Source organism: Pelobates fuscus, chromosome 4 (genome assembly GCF_036172605.1).
Source record: "Pelobates fuscus isolate aPelFus1 chromosome 4, aPelFus1.pri, whole genome shotgun sequence".
NCBI lineage: Eukaryota > Metazoa > Chordata > Amphibia > Anura > Pelobatidae > Pelobates > Pelobates fuscus.
In genome coordinates, this window is record NC_086320.1 from 50362850 (window position 1) to 50389038 (window position 26189).

Sequence of the window (26189 nt, forward strand, 5' to 3'; positions counted from 1 at the left end):
TGTCCACATACATAATTACATAAATAATTTCATAAATATACACGTAGACGTCAAATATATAAATATGTATATATATTAAAATTCTACGTGCATATTTATGTAATATTTTTACCTAATTAAGTAATTTTAATGATTGCAATTTGAGGGACCTGCCTGCCAACCCAGGCCAAAAGTCCAGATAATTTAATTTGCTAGCACTGTGTTTAACCCTGTAACTTTCTATGACACCCTAAATCCTGTACATGGGGGTACTGTTTTACTCGGGAAACTTCGCTGAACACAAATATTAGTGTTTCAAAACAGTAAAACATATCACAGCGATGATATTGTCAGTGAAAGTGAAGTTTTTTGCATTTTTCACACACAAACAGCTCTTTCACTGAGGATATTATTGCTGTGATATATTTTACTGTTCTGATACACTAATATTTGTGTTCAGCGAAGTCTCCTGAGTATAACAGTACCCCACATGTAGAGGTTTTATAGTGTTTGTGAAAGTTACAGGGTCAAATATAAGGCTTGATTTTACTTTTTTTTTTTTTATTGAAATTTGTCAGATTGGTTAGGTTGCCTTTGAGAGCGTATGGTAGCCAAGGAATGAGAATTAGCCCCATGATGGCATACCATTTGCAAAAGAAGACAACCCAAGGTATTGCAAATGGGGTATGTTCAGCTTTTTTTAGTAGCCACTTAGTCACAAACACCGGCCAAAGTTAGCGTTTTTTGCATTTTTAACACACAAACAAATATAAATGCTAACTTTGGCCAGTGTTTGTGACTAGGTGGCTACTAAAAAAGACTGGACATACCCCATTTTGAATACCCTGGGTTGTCTACTTTAAAAAATATGTACATGTTAGGTGTGTTTCGGGGATTTATGACAGATAACGGTGTAACAATGTCACTATTGATACATTTAAAATATATATATATTGAAACAGCAATTTCCTACTTGTATTTATAGGCCTATAACTTGCAAAAAAAAGCAATAAAGCATGTAAACACTGGGTGTTTTTAAACTCGGGACAAAATTTTGAATCTATTTAGCAGTTTTTTTCATTAGCTTTTATAGATAAGTAAAAGATTTTTCAAGTAAAAGTCCAAAAACATGTTTTTTTTTTTATTTTTCACCATATTTTATTATTTTTTTTAAATACAATATATGACATAATATATATACTGGTATGTAAAGAAAGCCCTTCTTGTCGTGAAAAAAACAGTATATAACTTGTATGGGAACCGTAAATGAGAGAGCGGAAAATTACAGCTAAACACAAACACCACAAAAGTGTTAAAACTGCTCTGGTCCTTAACGTACAAACATCGCAAAAACAGGCCGGTCCTGAAGGGGTTAATGGAAAGAAAATGTCCTCCCAGTTTGTTGAGTTGTCGTAAGAAATTTCAGTATAGTACAACCGAAAAAATACAGAGGCTTCACATACACACAAAACATACTGATTTTGTCTGACATTGCCATGAGACGTGTAGACTGGTCTGTTTCTACTTCTGTGCATATTTTGTTACCCACGTGTACTTAACAAAATGAAGGATTTGAGGTATGTTGGCTGAGCAGTATGGCATAAACAGAGTTTCTCATAGAACTTTACAGATTTCATTATTTAGGCAAAAACAAACCAAGCTTACTTATAGCTGTAGAGTGGAAAAATGTTCCTATTTATCTATTTTGAACCAAATTTTGTAATTCAGACTTCAGTTTAAAACTTAGTGAAGTTTACTGTCACATAAAACATTTTATATGGTGTGGAGAGCTATACTTTACCAAGGGTATGTAATATCATATGTTATTACATGTACTTCATCTTGTTTTATTTGTATCCTTTTTTGTTACTTTATTTATCTGTTTGAACCTATTTGAAACCTTTTTTTTATGTAAGGATCCTTGTATTTATTTTATATATTTTTTTTTTAAATCCTTAAAGAGGAATTGTTACATCTCAGATTTAATTATGTTTTGTTATCCCTATATTTAATTGAAAAAAACAAATAACTATTTATTTGTGGGGCTTTACAATTAAATGTAAAAAGGCACACCTTAGCTCTCTGTCAGTCATTGATATCACCTCTTTCCGCACAGAGTAAAGATACATAGAAGAGGAGACAATAAACAATGTTTAACTTTCTGGACTATCAGGTCTATTCACTAACGTGAGAATTCAAAGTGAATTTTACATTTAACACCTTAGGGACCGGACTGTTTTGGCCATGTTGTACGTGAAGGACCAGGGCTGTCTTAACACATTTGCAGTGTTTGTGTTTAGCTGTAATTTTCCTGTCTCTCATTTACTGTTCCCATACAAATTTATATATTGTTTTTTTCTCAGGACAAGAAGGGCTTTCTTTACATACCATTATTTGTATCATATAATAATAATAATAATAATAATTTACTTTAAAAAATATATATATATATAGTGATTTTTTTTTTTACGTTTTACTTGAAAAATCTTCTACGCATCTACAAAAGCTAATGAAAAAAGTGCTAAAATTTTCAAAATTTTGTCATGAGTTTAAAAATCCCCAGTGTTTACCTCCTTTTTTGCTTTTTTTGCAAGTTATAGGGCTATCAGTACAAGTAGGACATTGCTGTTTCAAAATATATATTTTTAAAATGTATCAATAGTGACATTGTAACACTTTTATCTGTAATAAATCTCTGAATCACACCTCACATGTACATATTTTTAACCCCTTAAGGACCAAACTTCTGGAATAAAAGGGAATCATGACATGTCACACATGTCATGTGTCCTTAAGGGGTTAAAGTAGATAACCCAGAGTATTCAATATGGGGTATGTCCAGTCTTTTTTAGTAGCCACTTAGTCACAAACACTGGCCAAAGTTAGCATTTATATTTGTTTGTGTGTTAAAAATGCAAAAAAACAATTATGAACACTAACTTTGGCTAGTGTTTGTGACTAAGTGGCTACTAAAAAAGACTGAACATACCCCATTGCAATACTTTGTGTTGTCTGCTTTTGCAAATGGTATGCCATCATGGGGTAATACTCATTCCTGGGCTACCATACGCTTTCAAAGACAACATAACCAATCTGGCAAATGGAAAAAATGGAAAATCAAGCCTTATATTTAACCCTTTAACTTTCAAAACCACTATAAAACCTGTACATGGGGGGTACTGTTATACTCAGGAGACTTTGCTGAACACAAATATTAGTGTTTCACGTATCACAACAATGATATCATCAGTGAAAGTGCCGTTTGTGTGTGAAAAATGCAAAAAACATAACTTTCACTGACAATATCATCGCTGTGATATGTTTTACTGTTTTGAAACACTAATATTTGTGTTCAAACAAGTCTCCTGACTAAAACAGTACCCCACTTGTACAGGTTTTAGGGTGTCATGGAAAGTTACAGGGTTAAATACAGTGCTAGCAAATTAAATTCTCTGGACTTTCGGCCTGGGTTATGGAAATTTTTATGTAATTATGTGTATGGGTATATATATATATATCATATTATTTAAATTTTTTATATATATACATATATATATATATATATATAATTTTATTTATTTATTTACATTTTTATTTATTTGTATTTACTTATTATTTACATTTATAATGATATATATACAATATATATAATTATTATCTATATTATATATATACGTGTGTAATTTACATATATTATATTAATATAAAAGTACACTTAGTATGATATTATATATACAAGATATATATATACATATAATATATAGATATAATACATGTATATATATATATCTCATATATATGCATATATTATTTAAAAAATTTTATTTGCTAACATATTTTATTTATATTTTTATCTTCCAGCAGCAGGGAGACTGCCTGATATCACAGGCAGTCCCCCTGCAGGCACATACTTGGACACCTATTGCGGCCATGTGACTGCTCTGTTAGAGCGATCAAATGGCCGCAGGGGCCTAATTTGCCGAGGGGGTACTGTCTGGGCTGTCAGGCAGACCCCCCAGACCCGGCGATCGGGTAAGTAATTATGACGTTCAGTCCTCAAGGGGATGTTTCTGAGGATGGTCCTGAACCGTCATCAGTTGTTAAGGGGTTCAAGTGACACTGAAGTGGTCTTGATGCCATACCCCTCTCCCCACCCATTTTAGATACAGTAATATTTTCATTGCAGGTTTTAAATGCCTCTGGTTACTGCCACTTCATGGAAACCATTTGAATGGTGCAGTGCAGAGTTGCGCTGCACATGCACACTAGCCTCCCAATGCTTCTCTGAGGGAAAGCATTGGATTGGTTGAGATGATCGATCTTGATGATCTCAGCCAAGGAGGCGGGAGGTTAAGTCAAATATCTTTGACTTAATATTAATATTGTAAAGCGCTACGGAATCTGTTGGCGCTATATAAATGGCAATAATAAATAAATAATAAATACTCACTATAGGTTGGGGCTGGGGACCTAAACGATTACCAGGTTACTATAGTGTTAGGAATATGCGTTTGTATTCCTAACACTATAGTGTTCTATTACTTTCTGCTATGTTTACTTTAGGGTTAATCCAGCCTCTAGTGGCTGTCTCATTGACAGCCGCTAGAGGCGCTTCTGCACTTCTCACTGTGATTTTCACAGTGCGAATATGCCAGCGTTCATAGGAAAGCATTGAGAATGCGTTCCTATGAGACTGGCTGAATGCGCGCGCGGCTCTTGCCGCGCATGCGCATTCAGCCGATGACGGCAGAAGAAGGAGGTGATTCCCCAGCGCCGAGGGAGCCCGGTGCTGGAAAAAGTTAAGATTTTATCCGGTTCCTCACTCTAGAGCCCGGCGGGAGGGGGGCCTTGAGGGTGGGGGCACCCTCAGGGCATTATTGTGCCAGGAAAACGAGTATGTTTTCCTGGCACTATAGTGGTCCTTTAAGGTAGCTGAATTGGAAAAAATTCTCTGTCAATTATGCTATCTATTCAGCTACTTTGGCCTTATACATGAAATTCACTTTGAAATGTATGTGCTTGTATTTTAAGACATTTACAATGAGTTTAGTGAACTTGCTAACAAAAATGTGTGAACATGATAATGTATACACTGATTTCTGTTTTATTTTATTTGTTATGGCCATTACGGTACAGTTTGATGTATATACATTATGCAAAGCTGTTTTTGTTTAAACAAAATAGAATAATATTAATTTCAAACATGGGGTGAATATTTAGTTATAAGGCAATTCTAGCTATAGATTGGTGTTCATGGATACCAAACAAAGAAGAATATTGTGTAAATTTAGCAAATTTGAGAAAAGTCTGAATGAGTCAGCAGTGTGCTATAACATCGTTACAGAATTATTTACTAAAGTAGGAATTCAAAGTGAATTTGAAGAGCATTTCAAAGTTAAGGCCAGAGTAGCTGAACTGAAAGCCTATCTGACTGAGATAATGTTCCCAGCTCAGCTATTTTGACCGTAAGTGTGAATTTCACGTTGCATTCAGTTTGAATTCTCACTTTAATAAGTAACCGTGCTAAAGATGAGGCCAATGTTGAGGTAATACAATCGCACAGTTGCTAGATTTTATTGTTGCTGCTTGTTAATGTAGATATAAATAGATGTACATGGTCAGCAGCTATACTCAGACAGGTATTAGCATTTAAACAATGCTCAATTGGTATTAATTAGTCTTGTACAAAGGGAGAAAATATAGCTTGGCTGAGCCATTTCCCCAAAAATAGAAACTTTTTCAGGACATCTGAATGTCGCTCCAACAGAATTCCAGAACCAGATTCCAATTCAGAAGAACAAGCCCTTTTTGTCTGTCAAAGATAGTATAGTAACAAACATATACCAGTGAGGGCACCACAATCACAAATGTGCAAATCGTTGAATTTGGCATGTGATAGAAACTAGAAAAGAACATATTCATAGTGAAGTATTTAATTCCAAGGGGTAAAAAATGGATAAAAAACAATGGATACACTCACACATAGATTGGCACAAAAATAAATATTTATATTTGTGCTAAAGAGCTTATCAGCCACTGCAGGGCTAAGTCCCCATACGGTAGGTATCAGCCTAGGTACCTCAGGATGTCAGTCACTCACTGTATTCAAACCGTCTTCAGATGACATTTTGAAAGTGATGATAGTTTTCCTGTAGATCTTGCAGGTATTGGCTGATAGCTTTGATCTTTGGGGATACTGCAAGCTTTGGGGATATGACTTCTTGTCAGTTTGAACCAGTCTGGCCATTCTCCTCTGACCATTCTCACTAACAATACTTAACGTATGGAGATTTGTTTGACTAGGCCAGGGATAGGCCACCTTCGGCTCTCCAGATGTTGTTGACTACATCCCCCTCAATGCTCTTACACACATAATGCTGCAAAGCATCATGGGAGGTGTAGTCCAAAACATCTGCAGAGCCGAAGGTTGCCTATCCCTGGACTAGGCACACAAGACGACGTCTTTTAAACGAGCTCCATTTGCCGCCTTGCAAAATTGGACTCTTTCGATTGCATTGTGGATAGCATTAGTTAATGTATGAAGCTCTAGCTCTCGAATTTTTACCCGATAACTTCCTACGAGGTCACCCCGCACCAGACGGTGCTTTTAATAGGGTGCAATTGGCATTGATGAAAAACCCGCAGAGTTTCTCTATGCCAGAAACAACACATTTACTTATTGACGAAGCCGTGTAAATGGAAATGACCTTCGTCAGACAGGATGAGTAGATGAATAAATTCATTGTTTGCTCGTTGTTCCTTTGTGAATTTACCCATGACGGATCTCCCAAGACTCAGTTATAATATGTACCTGAAACAAAACAAATGGAACTACTAACAGATACGTTTATTTACCAGTCAAATCCCACTCTGAATTTTGGCTTACCCTGTAATAGTCAGTAAGGGATACCCAGTGTTCTGTTCTTGTAGGCAGAATTCTCACAATGTAGAGTGTAAGCATCATTAACCTATCATGCTTTATTTTACCCCTTAGTGTTAAAGGACCACTCTAGTGCCAGGAAAACATACTCGTTTTCCTGGCACTAGAGTGCCCTGAGGGTGCCCCCACCCTCAGGGACCCCCTCCCGCCCGGCTCTGGAAAGGGGAAAGGGGTTAAATCTTACCTTTTTCCAGCGCTGGGCGGAGACCTCACCTCCTGCTCTCCTCCTCCGATCCGCCTCTTCTCCTCCCCGTCGGCTGAATGCGCACGCGCGGCAAGAGCTGCGCGCGCATTCAGACAGTCACATAGGAAAGCATTCATAATGCTTTCCTATGGACGCTGGCGTGCTCTCACTGTGAAAATCACAGTGAGAAGCACGCAAGCGCCTCTAGCGGCTGTCAATGAGACAGCCACTAGAGGACATAGGGGGAAGGCTTAACCCATTCATAAACATAGCAGTTTCTCTGAAACTGCTATGTTTATGAAAAAATGGGTTAACCCTAGCTGGACCTGGCACCCAGACCACTTCATTAAGCTGAAGTGGTCTGGGTGCCTAGAGTGGTCCTTTAAGCATCAGATAAGTTTTATATTTAATATATAGAGCTGAATTTCTCCCATAGGAATCACAGTATTATTTTTCCTACTTCATTAAAACGTTACATAAGATGGCTATTTTCCTGGACCAGAGTTTCAATATATTCTTGTATCACTGTACCCTTAGTTACCGTGTAGCATGTGTCATCTGTGTATTATTTATTGATGGCTATATAAAGAGAGAATAGGCAATTGTGAATTGGGTGAACTTTTTCAAATTCATATGTAAGGAGTGTGCATTACCGCCCTATGGCACACATCCTTTGCCAAGTTATTTAACTATCAAATTGTTAACATTTAAAAGCAACTTAAAGGAACACTACAATGGCCATAACCACTACAGACCATTGGGTCATCTCATTAACTCAGAGAATTGGCTAAAAGCTCTCTGCCCATAACCATCTCCCTGCACTGATACGCTGCCTCCATGCAGGGAGCTTCCAGGCTGCAGAGGAGGAGGCGAGGTAGGGTGCTGGAGTACTCCTGGCAGCAGAACAACTACAGTGGACTCTAGTGGTTATAGTGCTTACAATGTTCCTTTAAGGCTGGCTTTAAAGCTGTAGAATAAGCACTGGTTTAACTGGGGAAGCTTACTAGAATATGAGAGGCTGTGGTAGCCAGAGTATTCTTCGAGAACACCAGATGTATTCATTGAGGGAGTAGGAAGTGGCAGTAATGGAACATTCATGTAGCATTGTAACATTAAAATAAGTGATACCCAAAAGAGTGTATTGTTTTGACAATGAAAATACTGTCACCTCATTGTAAGGTGCAAACGTTTCACAAATATGAGTAATGATGGGGTGTCTAACAAAGTTTTTTTCTGGAGAATCTAAAGTGCTATACACATAAATGTTGAAAAGGTGTATTATGTTTAAACAGAAAGTTCCGTATACTGCAGTATATGAGGAGCGTGTTTTTAAGGAGCAAAGGCTAGGTGAAGAATTGGTTGATCTGCTGATGTTTAGCCTCATTAAGTGTAGATTGTTTGTTAATTAATTGCAGAATGCAGTGGAGGAACGTAAGAGAGTGACACGGAAACTAGAAAGCTATAATTAGAGATTCAGATTGTTTTTTGCTAATTGCTTTGGTTTAGAGATGACTATTCAATTGCACAGTTGTTAATGAATCGCCTGGTGACATATTACACAATTTGTCAAGTGGTGTCTTTTTGGATTTTGGGTTGACCACAAAATTATGGCCAGTCTAGTTCATGGACTGTATATTATAATTTTCAAACTATATAGTGACAATTTAACCATTTTTTGGGGGGCGTATCTCCATCTGCAGCACTGGTTGTATACAGGCTATGCCAATTTTGTCTACATTTTGCCTCCGGCATCTGCATGTTACGTATACGTGATGGGCTAACCTATCAGCAGAGCCGTGGACCTAACATGTGCAGACCATGACTCTGCTGAAGCTTAACTACATAGTGAATGGCTAAATTGAAAGAAGACACAGAATGGCCGCTGTCAGTTTAAAGAGCCGTTCCATTATTCCTAAGTGACAAACTGAACCTTTCTTTGGGGAAAATGTCTTATCTTATGAAAATTTTCTGTAGAGGGGTTTATGGCAAAAGCGTTTCCTACTGGCTTTTGGTCTACTGAAGTTTGTAGTTTTGTCTCATTTTTTCTATCATTTTTTTCTAACATTACTTTTAATGTATTACCTTTACAATGCATTACAGAAATAGGGGGTAACTTTGCCCCATCATTCTCCTTTAAATTAGAGAACATTTATAGGACACAGTTTCTTAGTTAGCATGTTGATACAATAATGAAGTCGGAAGGCAGATCAATTTATATATACGCAAAATATTGGTTGCACCAATATAGAGTCCGATTAGTCCACAATTGCTGGAGTCTATTCTCAACTGTAACCGTCCACACTTCGAATGGTAGTAGTATCTGAAATAAAAGCAGAAAATAACCAGTGATGGTGCGGAGTGTTTGGAACTAGGTGCAGGACATGAGTTTAAGAGCATGCAGCCGTACAATCCCCACTGATGGATATGTAGATCTGGGGCTGGTCCCTCAATGTATGATTTCATACAGGCCCGGACTGGCCATCGGGCATACCGGGCAAATGCCGGTGGGCCGCGATGGCCATGGGCCGAGGCCAGCAGGGGAGATCACAGGATCTCCCCTACCAGCCCCTGCAGGGCCAGCGCTATCAGAGCGCTGGCCCTGCTGTGTGCCTTCATGGGCCGGTGGGGAGATCAAAGATCTCCCTCACTGGCCCACAGGCAGTTACAAGCGGCCGCCGGCTAGGGAGGGAGTGAGGGAGGCAGTAGAGGACCCGGGGAGCTCAAAACATCAGCTCCGCCGGGTTCCTCTCGCAAGGTCTGAGCGTTGCCGTGGTTACCATGGCAATGCTAAGATCTCACAAGAGTGAACTCTAGCCATGCAGTCTAGAGTTCACTCTCACCACTGAGACCACCAGGGAAGGCAGCACAGCTCCCCCCTCTATGGCAGCACGGCTCCCCCTTCCCAGGCTAAAGGTAAGAAGGGAGGGGGGGATATAATGTTTTTTTTTTTTTATAAAAAAAAATACATATTTAAAAAAAACATATTTACACTAACAGCACACTCACAAACAGCACACACACACCCACAGCACACACACACACACACAACACACAGTACACTCACACTAACATCACGCACACACACACACTAACAGCACACACACACACACACACAAAGCATCCTCACACAGATAGCACCCTCAGACACAGACAGCACCCTCGGGGACACACATCACCTTCACACACAGCACCCTCACACACAGTCAGTGCCCTCAGACTCACACAACACCCTCAGACTCACACAGAACCCTCACTCACACACGGCACCCTCAGACACAGACGGCACCCTCAGACACACACAGCACCCTCACACACACAACACAATACACTCTCACACATAGCACACTCTCACACACATACAGCGCACACACATATATATAATATATAAAATAACCCTCAGTGAGGTAACGGACAAAGAAAATTAGAAACATAGAATGTGACAGACAATAACTGTCAGGGTACCTGCGGTCTCTACCTCCGAAAGAGGTAGAGACTTAGCTGTTCCTCCATCCAGACGGCCTGATGGCTCCCTTCCCCACGGTCTATCCGGTCATGCAAGGCCGGCCGCGAGGGAGTGACTGCCTTTTACAGCATCTAGGCAGGAAGTTGTCATCAGGACACTCCTCCGGAACGACCTGTCACTCAATTGCTGCAGGACCAATCAGGAAGCCTCGGAGGCGTGGTTACTGCTCTGAACAGGGTATTTAACAGAGCTTCGTTCATTAGCTCATTGCCCTGTCGTGGTTCTAGCTTGTTCTAGTCACTCAGTGCTTGTGTATTCTATTATCCCTTTTGGTTTTGACCCGGCTTGTTTACCTTACTCTGCTTATCTCTGTTACCCTTGATTCGGCTTGTCTCTCGCTTACCTGTCTTCTGTTACCCTCGACCTCGGCTTGTCTTTGACCATTCTATACTGTACTACTTACGTTAGTCCGGCCATTCTAAGGTCCGGTATACGTATCTGGCTACTGTTTGTACTCTGCGTGTTGGATCCCTGTCCCGATCCTGACAATAACACCCTCACACACACATGCTGCACCCTTCACACATACACACAGCACACCCAACACACTGCGCTCCTCACACATACAATACATCCAAACATATATATATATTTTTATATATATATATATATATATATATATATACTACAGCACCCCTCACACTGCACCACTACACACTTTACGCTCTAGATACATGCTATATCCATTAGCCTGTATACACTCTGAATCCCACACACACACACACACAATCTCCTACACACACACACACACACACACAATCTCCTACACACACACACTGCACCACCTACACACACTACATTCCTGACATACAAACTCTGGGTCCCCTGTGCGCATACTACATTCCTTGTAAGCAAACACATACTACATTCCTCGTAAGCAAACACATACTACATTCCTTGTAAGCAAACACATACAACATTCTCTAAACACACACTCTCTACAACCCCTACACACACTACGTCACCTATATACACACACTACAGCACATATGCACACACTCGCTACATCCCCTATACACACTATGCCCCCTATACGCACACTCTCTACAGCCACTAGCCACACATATTACACCATCAACACTAATGAAATCGACCTATTTACACAATACCACACCACACTCTACACACAAGCAATCCCACAAACAGGCTCCAAACACATGCACCATATGCTTCCCTGGCCCTTTTGTCCTCTGGTATCCCACTTATGGAGACACCAGAGAATAGTAAAAAGCAAACACAGTGCAAGCATGTAATTACATTTGCTTGCGCTGTGCCGAACAAATACAGGGCCTTTTTCTAATGCTAGAGCTCTTCAGCGGGGCTCTGCGCATTGAACCAACATGCTCACTTTGAGAGGGGGCGTGCTTGTCATTAGTGATGACAATACACATCCTCTCTGGCCCTGTCCCTTTTCAGGGGGCTGCTGTGATTGAAAATAGCCCGGGCCAAATTTTTTTCCCAGTCCAGCCCTGATTTCATATATAAAAGATATAAACGGCTAACAATAGTGCTCACTGTAATTAATGTAATAATGGTTGTAAAAGTAAGAATATTCTGCTCACATGTAGTGGAGCAGTACATCCTGCTCAGATGGTAGCGCTTGGGTGGTATAATCCCCACCAGGGATATAATGATGGGTAAATTCTTCAAGTTTCCTTATTAGTGCCAGGAACAGGAAAAGATAACAAACAAAATTGTAAAAGCATAAAATGTCTAATAAATGGACAAATACAACTAGTAGTGAATGTCAAATATACTTTAATGCTTTAAAACAAAGGTTAAAACAAGACAACGCATTTTGATAACTGGGGGGCTTTCTCAAGTGTAGGTCAATTATTATTATTATTATTATTATTATTATTATTATTATTAAGTGTTTAACCCCTTAAGACCGGAGGGCGTACTATTACGTCCTTTTAAAAGCGGCTCTAAACGCCGCCGGACGTAATAGTACGCCCTCCGGTTTTTAGTAACTTACCCGGTCGCTGGCGGTCCCACGCCGGCGATCGCGGTTCGGGGGACTCCCAGGGAGCCCCCCGCGGCACGTCCGCCCTCCAGGAGCCCTCCCGGCCATGTGAGAGTGAGGTCCTTGCGAGGACCTCACAATCACATGGCCGGTATAGCTGCCTGCTGCATTGCCAGCAGGGGGACTAACTGTAATGACAGTTGGTCCCCCTGCTGGCTGAAAATAAAATAAAAATGTTTTAAAACAGTGTAAAAATAAATAAATTATATACTTAGATCATATATATATATTATATATATATGATCTAAGTATATATATACACATATACACACATACACATACACCGTCTAGGTGTATTTTAATATTAATATATATATAATTATATATATATATTAATATCAAATTACACGTAGACTGATACGGATTAAATATATATATAATTATTGTTATATATATATTTATAAATAATATAAAAAAAAATAATATGTAAATATGTAAAAAAATTAAATAAAAAAAATAATTAAAAATAAAATATTAAAAAATATATAGATGTGTTTTATTTCGTTCTAACTGTATTCTGATATTAATATATATATATATATATATCAAAATACACTTATAACGAAATAATATATATATCTATATACATAAATATATACGTATATATCACTATATATATACCTATATATAAATAAAAATATTAAAAAAAAATTATATATATATATACGTATATATACACATATGTATATATATACATATATTAATTCTACACATATATTTATGTAATAATTTTACATAATTAGGTATCCTAATTAATTACAATTAGCGGGACCTGCCTGACCACCCATGCCGAAAGTATAGGGAATTTAATTTGCTAGCACTATATTTAACCCTATAACTTTCCAAGACACCATAAAACCTGTACATGGGGGGTACTGTTTTACTCGGGAGACTTCGCTGAACACAAATATTAGTGTTTCAAAACAGTAAAATGTATTACAACCATGATATCGCCAGTAAAAGTGAAGTTTTTTGCATTTTTCACGCACAAACAGCACTTACAGGGACGATATTATTGCTGCAATACTTTTTACTGTTTTGAAACACAAATATTTGTGTTCAGCGAAGTCTCCTGAGTACAACAGTACCCCTCATGTACAGGTTTTATGGTGTTTTCAAAAATTACAGCGTCAAATATAAGGCTTGTGTTTAATTTTTTTCACATTAAAATTCGCCAGATTGCTTACGTTGCCTTTATGACCCTATGGTAGCCCAAGAATGAAAATTACCCCTATGATGGCATACCATTTGCAATAGTAGACAACCAAAGGTATTGCAAATGGGGTATGTCCAGTCTTTTTTAGTAGCCACTTAGTCACAAACACTGGCCAAAATTGGCGTTTTTTGCATTTTTCACACACAAACAAATACAAACGCTAACTTTGGCCAGTGTTTGTGACCAAATGGCTACTAAAAAAGACTGGACATCGCTTATTTGCAATACCTTGGGTCGTCTACTATTGCAAGTGGTATGCCATTATGGGTGTAAATTTATTTCCTGGGCTACTATACAGTCTCAAAGGCAACGTAACCAATCTGGCGAATTTCAATTTCAAATGTAACACGCTATATTTGACCCTGTAACTTCCCAAAACACCATAAAACCTGTACATAGGGGGTACTGTTTTACACGTGAGACTTTGCTGAATACAAATATGTGTATTTTATTGCAGTAAAAGCAAACAGTATTATGACATTGACAGTTAAAATGTCATGAAGAACGAAAAAAATAAAAAAAAATCTTATTTTCTCCCATTTTTTTCATATTAAATTATGTTTCATAGCTAAATATTTGATATTAAATGAAAGCCCTGTTTCCCCTGAATAAAATGATATATAATAAGGGGGGGTGCATTTAATATGAAAGAGGTGAATTACGGTTGGACAGACATATAGCGCAAATGCCAGGTTTTGTTTACGTTTTGTTTCGTTCACAACTTGTACATTTGGCTGCGGTGTTAAGGGGTTAAACAGGCCTTACCTCCTCCCTATAGGATAATACAAGTTTGGGAATGTGCTGGATAGATATGGCCCATTGCCTGCACAGTTCCGTGAAATTAGATCTTTCAATACACATTTATTTACCTATTATATATCTCAGGAGATAAGAATTATTAAAGTGGGAATTAAACACCCAACTAATAAAACCAAATAGTCTGTGCCTAGCTGGAAATATTGTGTAATGAGACTATAGTAGTGCAGTTCAGTCAGTGCAGTGTATCTCTTCATTAAAAGTTCATCATGCTATGATTTATCAAGGGATGAGTTTAAAATATGCATGTTAAAAGTAACCTTGTATATCTGTCTAGAGGGTATGAATTGGGGCAAAAGAAGGAAAACTCCAAAAAAGAAAAGAAAAAAAATATACACAAAACTAATTCTTGATTCAGTCCCATTGGATATAAAATTACAGAGAGATACTGAAATGCACATCTAAAATTTAAAAATATCCAAATAGGAAATCCATCTATTATTCATGTACATCTCAGTAAAATGGCTTAGACCAGACTTTCATCTGCGTAGCTTGTTATCAGGACGTCATTTGTTTATCATGTACAAACAGAACTGCCATCAGAAATGTTGAGGCACCTTACACAGCTCAATGCCTGAGTCACAGGACCTACCCCTGAGTCCACTCTCAGTCCTGGCTACAATTTTGCCCCACAGGGATGCAGTGTATGTATAGTGGAGCATTGCCATGGTAACCAGCGACAGCACTGGGGCTTGTGAGAGTCGGAGAGAGCTTCTGGAAGCTGAAGTTCACATGCTTTGGGCCTCCTCTTCACTATAAAAGCTGACGAGGGGCAGTGCTGAAACTAATGTAGAAATGGCCATGGTGCAAGCATTTTGGGGGAACCCCTCTACTTGCAGGGTTGTATTTAGCACTGAGTAGTGTTTGTATGTTTGAATGCATTTTTGTATGGATAGCGTGTGAATGTCGGCTTTTGAATGCAGGCATGCATTTGTGTGTAGTGTATATACTGCCAAACACAAATACACTCATACACACACACACACACACACACTGATACCTATACAGATACACAGACACACACACCAACATACATGCATATATACAGACACACAGATACACACACTGACATATGCACACACATAAATGTAATAATTGTTATATTTGCCGCCTCCCTCCTGTGAGCCTACCTTTTGTCTGCTGGAGGGTGGCTTGCTTGGGGTAGTGCTGGCTGAGGCTGATGGGAGTGGATGTTGCAGCAGTCCGTCATAGTTGTCACCTGCTCATGCTGGCCCTGTGTGCAGTATGTGTGTGTATAGTGGATGCAGTGTGTATTTTTATAGTAGATGTCATTTGTGTATGAATAGTGGATGTAGTGTGTATGTGTATAGCAGATGTAGTGTGTGTATTGTAGCATATTTGTGATTATGGGATGTAGTGTGTGTGTATAGTGGATGAAGTGTATGTGTGTGTAAGGTATGCAATGTGTGTATAGCAGATGCGATATTGTGTGTGTTTATACTAGATGTAGTGTGTGTAAGGGATGCAGTGTGTGTATAGTGGATGCAGTGTGTGTGTAAGGTATGCAATGTGCCTATAGCAGATGCAGTGTGTGTAACAGATGCATTGTCTGTGTTTATACTAGAAGTAGTGTGGGTATAGTGGATGCAGTGTGTGTATAGTGGATGTTCTGTTCAGTATGATAGGAAGTGTATGTGTGGGTAAGGTATACAATGTGTCTATAGCAGATGCAATATGTGTAATGGATGCATTGTGTGTGTTTATACTAGATGTAGTGTGTGTAAGGGATGCAGTATATGTGTAAGGGATGCAGTGTGTGTATGGTAGATACAAAGTGTGGGTATAGTGGAAGCACATTATATTGCATGCATAGTGTTTAATATGAGACGTCCAGTAAAAATGTAATATTCATTAACACTTTTTATTTTTCTATTTTACTAACAATCAGCAACAGAATTTGTCCCAAATATGCTTTTGCAGAGAGTAAGTCACGTTCACTTCTAGTTCCGGAATGTGACAGGTGCCAATGAGTTGACTCCAGTAGTATATTTATTTAAGCCAGTAGATACACTTGGACACTTAGATAGCTTGCCAATTTATACAGAAAACTATATTTTAAACAAATTAAGAAATTAACAGGAAATTTAACACTATCTGCCAATCCAAGATCTCAAATTTGATATAGCTTTTATCTAAGGTTTGAGTCAACCAGAAAGTAAATCTGATCTTGATTCAAACTGAATGTGTGGCAGGACTTTCACTGGTACTTTGCAAATCTTATTTATAATATTACAACCGCAGCAAAAATGAAATCAGAGTTCTAGCACATCTAAGAGTTCTAGCATAATCTATAGCTATAATATACCAAAATACTACAATTTAAGGGAAAGGCAGAGACAAAATTACCAAATTCCATTAAATCGAATGTAGGAGTGGGCAGAGACAAAATGACCAAATTCCACATCAAATTATGGCAAATCATGAGTTATTAAATCAAATTATGGCAAATCCAAGTTATTAAAAACACCAAATAGCATATTCCTGTAAAAGTATTAAATAATATTTGATACATCTGCTAAAAACATAATTGTAAACCCTAGCCTTGTTTAATAGGGAACCTGTCAATGAAACAAACCAGCACTTATAGAATGTTTAATTCTCAAAGTTGCCAGACTTGTTTGGATTATTCAAGGCAGCAATAGGTGTGTGCCTCTGATGGCATAGATCTCTTTCACTCTCTGTTTCACACACTGTTTTGGATCTCAATACCTAAGAGTATTGGGCCATATTATCGTATCTTGATAATGGTGGTGAGGCACAGAAGCGATAAAGTGTAGCTGAGACAGGTGCAAAAATTACAGAAGGACAGATATATGGAGAAAAAGGTTTTAACGCTAGAGTCTATGAGATATGACTGAAAAGACAGAGGCAAAATGGATTGGAGAGATAAGTAGGATGGATAAGCGATCTATAGACATATAAGCGGGAAATATGAAGAGGGAGAGACAGAGACGCAGACAGAGATAAAGAAATAAAGGTGAGAAGGGTTACGGGGCATTTAGATTAGGAGGGGCAGGACTAAAAGACACCAGAAGAAACAGCAAGATCAATTAAAACAAGTGAAGAAAGTGGTTATAAAAACGGACAATGCCGGATAAAGTATTAGATTTGGGGGAAAAGCTTGGTTGAATATAGTCTCCTACTTCAATAGATTTAGAGGGAGGTGAGCTAAGAGGATAAGTGTTGGTTCAAAGAGCAACATATATAAAAAAAAAACAGTTCGTTTGAGAGGTCGGAAAAATAACCTGAAAAAAACATACTGTGGGGGCCCAAAGGTGCCCATTCTCACCGTCTGAAATGCCATTTATTTACTTCTCTTAAGAAGATTAAAAACAGACAGTTATAATAACAGGACCAAATACACTGTGTTATGCATCCATAAATAGTAGAAGAACAATGTCAATCAATCTGGTGGCAGATAATATTTTATGTTAACATAGTTCTTCCTCAAGGGAATGATTTTCTATTCATCAGTAATACATAAGAGGCAAAGCGTGCATTTAATCTGAAGCTCATCATTATTATCACAATGATCCTTTCTCCAATCCATGTGTAAGGCTACAGCTGTGAAGACTAAAGAGAATTTCTTGTTTCAAGTTCTGCACACAAACACACCAACATGTGCACTGTACATCTGTTACCTAAGAGCACGCTGGCAACAGACATACAGAACTTCTAGGAAGCGTGTGTTGGCTCTGAGCGCACGCATGCTCTCTGAATCGGCAAGAAGTTCCAATCAAATGCTTCTTTACGAGAAGCATTTCAATGGACCACACAAGGGAGGAGATGCCTGGCATTCCGGGTAAGTTTAAAGCTTCTAGTAAGGTTTTGAGTGATGGGGAGGAGGTGGGGGAATGCTGAGTAAAATAACTACACCCTTAATAAGGGTTGGAGTATCCCTTTAATATTATTCCAACTAAACCCCATTCAATGTATATCTGCTTGTGGGTTCCTTGATTCAAAATGTCTGAGTTTGCATTCCTCTGTATTGAATCTTATCTGCCACTTGCCTGCCCAATCAACCAAATGCCCAATCCCCCCAAATGTATCCAAAGTTATATGAAAACTTACCGGGCTTTGTGCCATCTGCAAACACTAACATGTGACTTTCAATGCAAACTAGGAGATCATTTATAAACATATTATAATACAACTCTGTGGAATTTGTTGGTGCTTTACTAATGATAATAATAAGAAGAATTGTACCCATAATAGAACCCTGTGGCACCCCACTTACCATATTTGTCCAACTTTGAAAAAAAATCAATTTACAACTACACTCTGCTACTCTCTGCACGCTATCTTTAAGTTACTTTCCTGAACAAGATTTTTTTTTATCTAAACCATCTGATTTCAGATTTAATAGTAACTTTTTGTGTGAAAATGTATTAAATAGCAAAATCTAAGTCGATCACATCTACTGACTCACCCTGATCTATAGTCCTACCAACTGATTCATTAAAAACAAATAAGTTAGTTTGACATGACCTTTTTTTCATGAAACCCTGTTGACTCCTTATTGATATATTGTTGTTCAAAATTAATTCCTGAATATTATCACTTACAAACCTGTGTTCCTAACGTTATAGTGTCCTGTGGCAGTTTAGATGTCCCTGACCCCCTCTGAATGCATGGAAAAAGCTATTTTACCTTTTACCTTGCGTTTCCTCCTTCACTGCACTGCTATCCTCATTGCTGGTCCTGCCTTCTTTGGTTGAGATCTTCAATCTTTAAATAGGAAAGAATTTAGAGGCTAGTGCGGGAAATCTAGGAGCAGCATTTGATTGAGAACCAAGTTCGATGTGCAGAAGTGACTGCAGTGGCTATCTTTCAGTCACTAGAGGTGTATAAACCCGGCAATTTCTACAAAACTTCAATGTTTTAAATTTCAGGATTAAAAGTGCAGGGCGACTGCACCAAAAACATTGAAATGGAGTGGTCTGGGTGTCTTCAGTGGTCCTTTAATAGCCCTTCAAATCATTTCCCAACCACAGATGTTAAACTCACAGGTCTGTAATTCCCGGCTGGAGATTTTGAAACCTTTTTAAATATAGCTACCACATATGCTTTTTTTCAGTCCACTGGGTCATGGGAGGTCATTTAAAGGGACGCTGTAAGTACCAGAACCACTACTGCTTAATCTAGAGGTTCTGGGGCAAAGAGACTGTCCCTGCAATCTCAACAGTGTCAACGCTATCTTTTCTGAGAAAAAGCAGTGTTTACATTGCCACTTATGGTGTGTAAATCTCTTTATTTTTTTCATGGGGGGCATAAATCTAACTAGCTACTATAATGTTACTAATATTACTAATAAAGTGCCAACACATTCCACAGTGGTTGGACTAACAGTGTAAGTCCTAAGTATTTGTAACCAAACAAGTTAGATGCACAGGAACAGAGGGGTTGAGGGCCCTACTCAGTGAGCATACATGCTAGAGGGAGTGGGCGTAGAATGTTCCTTTAAGATGGAGGATTCTTTAATGGCTCTCACACATTCCTTCATCTTGCCGCCTGTGTGAAGGCCATGAGGATTTATAACAGGGTTTTTTCAGAGTAGTTTAAATTCTTTCACTACGTTTGCAAGCTTACAATCTAGCATACAAAATACTCCTAGGAAAATTACTTAAGAGAAGCTGCCACTTGCCAATATTTTAAATATTTTGTATTCTTATCTGAGTCTCGACTTCTGGTCAATCATTGTTACAATTCCTGTCCTTTGCGCCTGGCAGTCATATAGAGAAAGCATAGAGGGGGAGGAGAACAATAAACAATGTTCCCTCCTCATTTGCATTGTGTGCCTTGACTGTGCCTTGATTCAACTGGATAGTGATATTCTTCGCTAAATTCTTAATATAAATTGAAAAGAAAACATGTCATTTCATAGAAAGTTTAACACAAGCTGTAGGTGAGTTTAATGTTTTATTCACCGCTATAAGTCCAGAAAAGTGACGGTTTTCCTTTAAATTCACAGTGTCTCTCCTTTTCCCCTAAACTTCAGTCTGCCTTGTTTAGTGAGGAAATAGGTGATGCATCTCATATAATCCTTGATCACTCCTTTGGAGAAATTACCGCGTTAACCAATATACATGATGTGCCAATGGCATTTTATTAACATGAATGAGATGCAGCTTACAACTCTACTACACTCATCCAAACTGTCCTCTTTTATTTAAAAGAGGGAAAAGGCTTACAGCTGTCTTGTGTTTGAGCTAATGTGGCTGTATTAAGCTGTTAATAAAAAAAAAATTCAAAAAAGTTAAATATTGTCTCAGGATTGAGAAAGATCCCTTGTGGGATCGAAACGTTGCACTTTGTTCCAATAAACCTGCTGAATTGATCCTTGAGTGCCTGGACTACAGTTTTTGTTCAGCAATCACAGGAGGGGTAGCCAACCCCAGGTCTGGTTGCACCAGGATTGTAATAAGTGTGCAGTATAGTTTTTTTTTTGTTTAAACACTATAAACCTGTAACAAGACGTCTTGCTGCTGGTATCTTCACAATGTGCAAAATGCTTACATCATGTGTTGGTGCTTGTTTTAAATGCTTAATTGGTACCACGAGACTATTATCCCACTATTTTTTATTGATTTTCTAATTTAGAAACCATTGCGCTGTAAGACTGTTAGAGTTGAGTTCTCTTGTTAGACGTGGTTTCGGTTTTCAGTCCGAGACACAGGACAGGCTATTCTTTTTATCAGCTGAGAAAGATTGTATCACATTCTGTGAGAAGCATCGGAGTCAGAAGACATCGCCATCCTGAAAAATCACAGACAGTACTTTGTGTTCACAAGTTGTAGACAGTCTGAGTCTTTTTAAATGACAAAAATAGGCGGACATGATTTTACCTGACAAGAACAGTGTAAGCCAATGAACATATTTAGATACACATCTCACACACAGATTTACATATATGGTCATATAGTTGTGGCTATGAATACCTAATGAAAATATTAAATATTTCATTATTTGTAATGGGTCTGAGTGTAAGATCTGTACTGCGGCAGAGTGCTAAATAATGCCTAGTTGCCATGGAAACCAATACAATATTTATCCACATTTAGCACTTTGTATCCCCAATAGCATTTGTTTTGGCTTCATACATCTCCCGGAATGTGTGTAAAGATTGCAAATGTCTGTTTTTGTAATTAGTTAGATATTGGTTTAAGCTTGTCTCCCACTGGCTGGTCAGAGACAACAACTCAATCGTAGGGGTCTATTCTCTTAGTAGCGAGTTATACTGAGTTGAGGAAGTTTAGGTTTAAGTAATCATGTTTTGTGAATAGCCCCATTTGCGCTATTTTTGACCTGCACTTCAAAATCCGATTACCATAACCATTACCATACCATTTTACAAAATAATTCTGAAATAGTATGTTATTTAATTAATATAGAAAAAAATGCACAATGCTAAGGTAGTATCCCTTTAAGGGAGTAACTTACCCAGCAAGCTGGTATGGTGTAATTAAAGAACACTGATATAAAGCATTATCTGCTTAGTTTTAGTTAGAGTAAAGAGGGTACATAAATTCATATAACAATACTGGTGGTTGATGGTGAATATAGGTACAGACAAAACGGAATATGGACCGATAAATGCGGTATAGGGAAATCTTGCATCAACAGTGCTACAAATAAACTTTAATCACTGTTGCATGCAGGGAATACTAGTAAAACTATTGTTGCAGTACAATTGCTGAGTGCAAACTGCTACAATGATCTCCATAAAAATCCGATTGTACACATTTATTCACAGACACAACCCACACAGAGTAGTAGTGTTATTTAATTAATTCTATTTCTTATGAATATCTTTAAAGGAACACTATAGTCTCCTGAATTACTTTAGCTAAATTAAAGCAGTTTTAGTGTATAGATCATTCCCCTGCAATTTCACTGCTCAATTCACTGTCATTTAGGAGTTAAATCACTTTGTTTCTGTTTATGCAGCCCTAGCCACACCTCCCCTGGCTATGATTGACAGAGCCTGCATAAAAAAAAAAAAACTGGTTTCACTTTCAAACAGATGTAATTTCCCCTTAAATAATTGTATCTCAATCTCTAAATTGAACTTTAATCACATACGGAGGCTCTTGCAGGGTCTAGCAAGCTATTAACATAGCAGGGGATAAGAAAATCTAAATTAAACAGAACTAGTGATAAAGAAAAGATAAACTTTAGACGACTCTTTACAGGAAGTGTTTAGGAAGGCTGTGCAAGTCACATGCAGGGAGGTGTGACTAGGGTTCATAAACAAAGTGATTTCACTTCTAAATGGCAGAGGATTGAGCATTGAGGCTGCAGGGGCATGTTCTATACATCAAAACTGCTTCATTAAGCCAAAGTTGTTTTGGTTACTATAGTGTCCCTTTAATGTACATTATCCCCAATTCAGGCAGCTGATGTTTTACATTTTTACTAAAGATGGAAAAGAATAAAGTGGAAGAATTTAGATTTATGATCTGTTTTTCATATTTTAGATACTTTTTAGATCATAGAACATATTTTCTGTAACTGAATTCTAGAAACAAAATATAATGTGCTTGTTGATGTCACGAAAGGGTACACTGTAACATTAACTTGACAAATATTTATTTGTGATTTAAATACTGCAAACTGTGTAGAACTGGTGCAAAATACCTTTTGTTTAATTCTACTGCTATTATACTACAGATTCTATTTTTTTTTTTAGTAGCTAATGAAATTAAAAAGTGACATGCATCTCTTTCCTTTCTCCTCATTTTCATACTTATTTTAATAGGTTAATTCTGTAAAAACAATGCAAGTCTGTACAAATAGTTTAAACCAGTAGTTAATTCTTTTCAAACCTAAGATTTGGTCAAGGTCCAGACTTATACCTAAACCAGCCCTATCACCAAAAAGTTAATCTAATCTGCTTCTATATAGTCCTAAGTATGTGTCTGAATCTCAGTTTTATTCCCGGGCACTTATTTGAATAAGATTTATTAGGAGAATTGGGTACTCAAATTTACCCACAATCCATCAGTAAAACCAACCCTACAGGACGGGAAACTGCAGACATCATGCCAGAGGAGGTCAAAATGGCTGTGTCCAGATATTGAAAGCTGGCACAAGGAGGAAGCTGTGCACAAGGCTGGCACAAGGAGGAAAAGATAAGGAATTAGGAAAGGGAAACCAAAAGTAAAAACCAAGATGACCGAGCTTATCTAACTCGGCTCCTGCAAATATCATTCATGCTACCCATATCTCGTATTTGTTTTATCAGTCATCCTCCTAGCACTCACATCACACACAACCCTAACATCACAGACAACTCATTAGTTAATCCAACAGCACTCACCTATCATTTGTCCCCATCGTATTCCCAAACTGTTTTTATTCCTCTCATGATATACACTCCCCATCATTCGTCCATATCATCTACATGGTGCTCAGAAGTGGCTGAAGTCACTGTCCTGTACAGTTTGATACATTGTATTATAGGTTATTATAGACTGGCATTGTCTCGCTTTACTAATAATGTTGGAATCGTGCTTGTGCTCGCTATATAACTACCACTGGGTGCGTAGTGTCTTTTTCGTCATTGTTTCAGGAAGCAGAAATAATTTATAGCCAGCCATAACATGCCTGGTCTTAAAGAACTGAAGCTAGCACAGTCATGAGCAAGTTATTATATAGTGGCCAGCACTTAGATATCCTGTTATAAGGCTGCAAGATAATGTTCAAATTATATCTTTTACCAGAATAGGGCACCATTTAAAAAAAATAAGAACATTGTATAAAATACAAATACTAAGTTACTATTTCATGCCAACTGAAATATGCCATATGTTTGACCATGCCACAAGATTTAAAGCTGTGCTTAGATGTAAATTGATTTAAACCTTTTTATGATACTGTTTTTTTAAACTTAACTGTTTCTAATCACTGAGCATTCTAGATGCTTTTTTTCCCGTAGTTTCCCATATTTCCCAACTAAAACCTTTGCTTTTCTGTCTTTCCCCTTTTGTTCCCTTTCATTTTGTGTGCAATCATTATCTGTCTGTTGGCTGACAGTGTCTTTACATCCAAAATGCAAAGCAGACAGATGGGGGCGTCTGGGAAGAATATGACCAAAAGTACCAGCATCGGAGGTGATATGTACACTTTGGAGAAGAATGATGGAAGCCAATCTGACACAGCAGTGGGCACAGTGGGCGCAAGTGGCAAGAAGAGACGATCTAGTATCGGAGCCAAAATGGTGGCCATTGTTGGCTTGTCAAGGAAAAGTCGAAGTACCTCACAGCTCAGCCAAACAGGTCAGTAACCAATGTTTTTTATATGTTTGTTCTTGATTGATAGAAGGATGATTTTTTTTTCAGTTGTCTACGAGGAACGCAAGACGACATATTCAACACCATTTCTTCTGTTTTAATAATTGTGTGAATTAGAAATAAAATGCTTTTATTTTTGTTACCTTTTCTTCCATAGAATTTGTAACATGGGAGAGATTCATTGTTGTGGACAGTAACATACATTGAGGTCATGAGCTTGATCATATTCATGAATAGTTGGAATTTACTTATTTCAGTGCAGTTTTCAACAGACTGGTGTATATATCTGTGCTTTGTATGACCTGAAGAAGAAAACAAAATTTAAAAATTTAAAAAATCTCATATCGTAACACTAATATATCTGTTTATATAGTATTATTATACCATACCATTTTTGAGACAGATGTTATATATATTATGTAGCTTCACCACTTCCCGTGACATCTAATACCAATTTTGGAAAACTTCATCATGCTGATACATTTAATTGAGTTCAGTTATTAATTATACCACCAGGCAATCCTAGTTAATTGCCTTAATTATATGGACTAAAGACACCAAGGCTAGTGCCCTAGTAATTACCTTGGTTGGCCACAATACTACCCAGAACGTAACAATACTGAATGGAAAAGCAAAATTAATTTTGCTCAGTTTATTTCTGAAAATGTAAATAGGGTTTAAGACCAAATTAATTAAGAGATCTTTTACAGGTAGGCCATTTTTCCGTCTTTCTTACCGATTAAGGCCCTTGTTTAATATTTTTGGATAATCTTTTCAAATGATTGTTCTGGATTCATAAATAATTTTTTCAAACTATTAAAATCTAAAAAAAATACATCATGTATAAAAATTATCCAAATATTGCAATGTTGAAATATTTTTTAAAATCGAAAATCATTTTAAAAGTTTATCCAAAAATGCTAGATCGTTTGAAAAGCGTATCCAAAAAACACAAAATGTTGGGCCTAGGTGAGACAGCAATGACTTGGACATTTCCATACAAGATTGACTTGAGTTTGATATAAATTCCTTAAACTTTTCTTTAAATACATACTAAGCAGAATGGATGTGCTCATTAGTAGTGTGTACTTTATATTCAACAGGACTTTTAATCTTCACCTCATTAGGCAGAAAGCTCATTCTATGTACGTTTAGGACAACAACATTTAGAGAAAGTGTCAACTTGGTTTTA

The 26189-nt window shown here is 37.7% G+C and overlaps 1 protein-coding gene across 12 annotated transcripts in view; it reads left to right on the plus strand.

Moving 5' to 3' along the window:
• The window catches only part of RIMS2 (regulating synaptic membrane exocytosis 2), a 627382-nt gene that overhangs the window by 527966 nt on the left and 73227 nt on the right, over window positions 1–26189 (plus strand). For 4 of the 12 annotated variants that reach the window (XM_063451152.1, XM_063451155.1, XM_063451164.1 and 1 more), the window contains one exon: window positions 24741–24982. The exons of 7 other annotated variants lie outside the window; for them this stretch is intronic. In XM_063451152.1, coding sequence (XP_063307222.1) covers window positions 24741–24982 — 242 coding nt within the window. The remainder of the gene's footprint in view (window positions 1–24740; window positions 24983–26189) is intronic. One more of the 12 variants, XM_063451151.1, reaches the window with a different exon arrangement.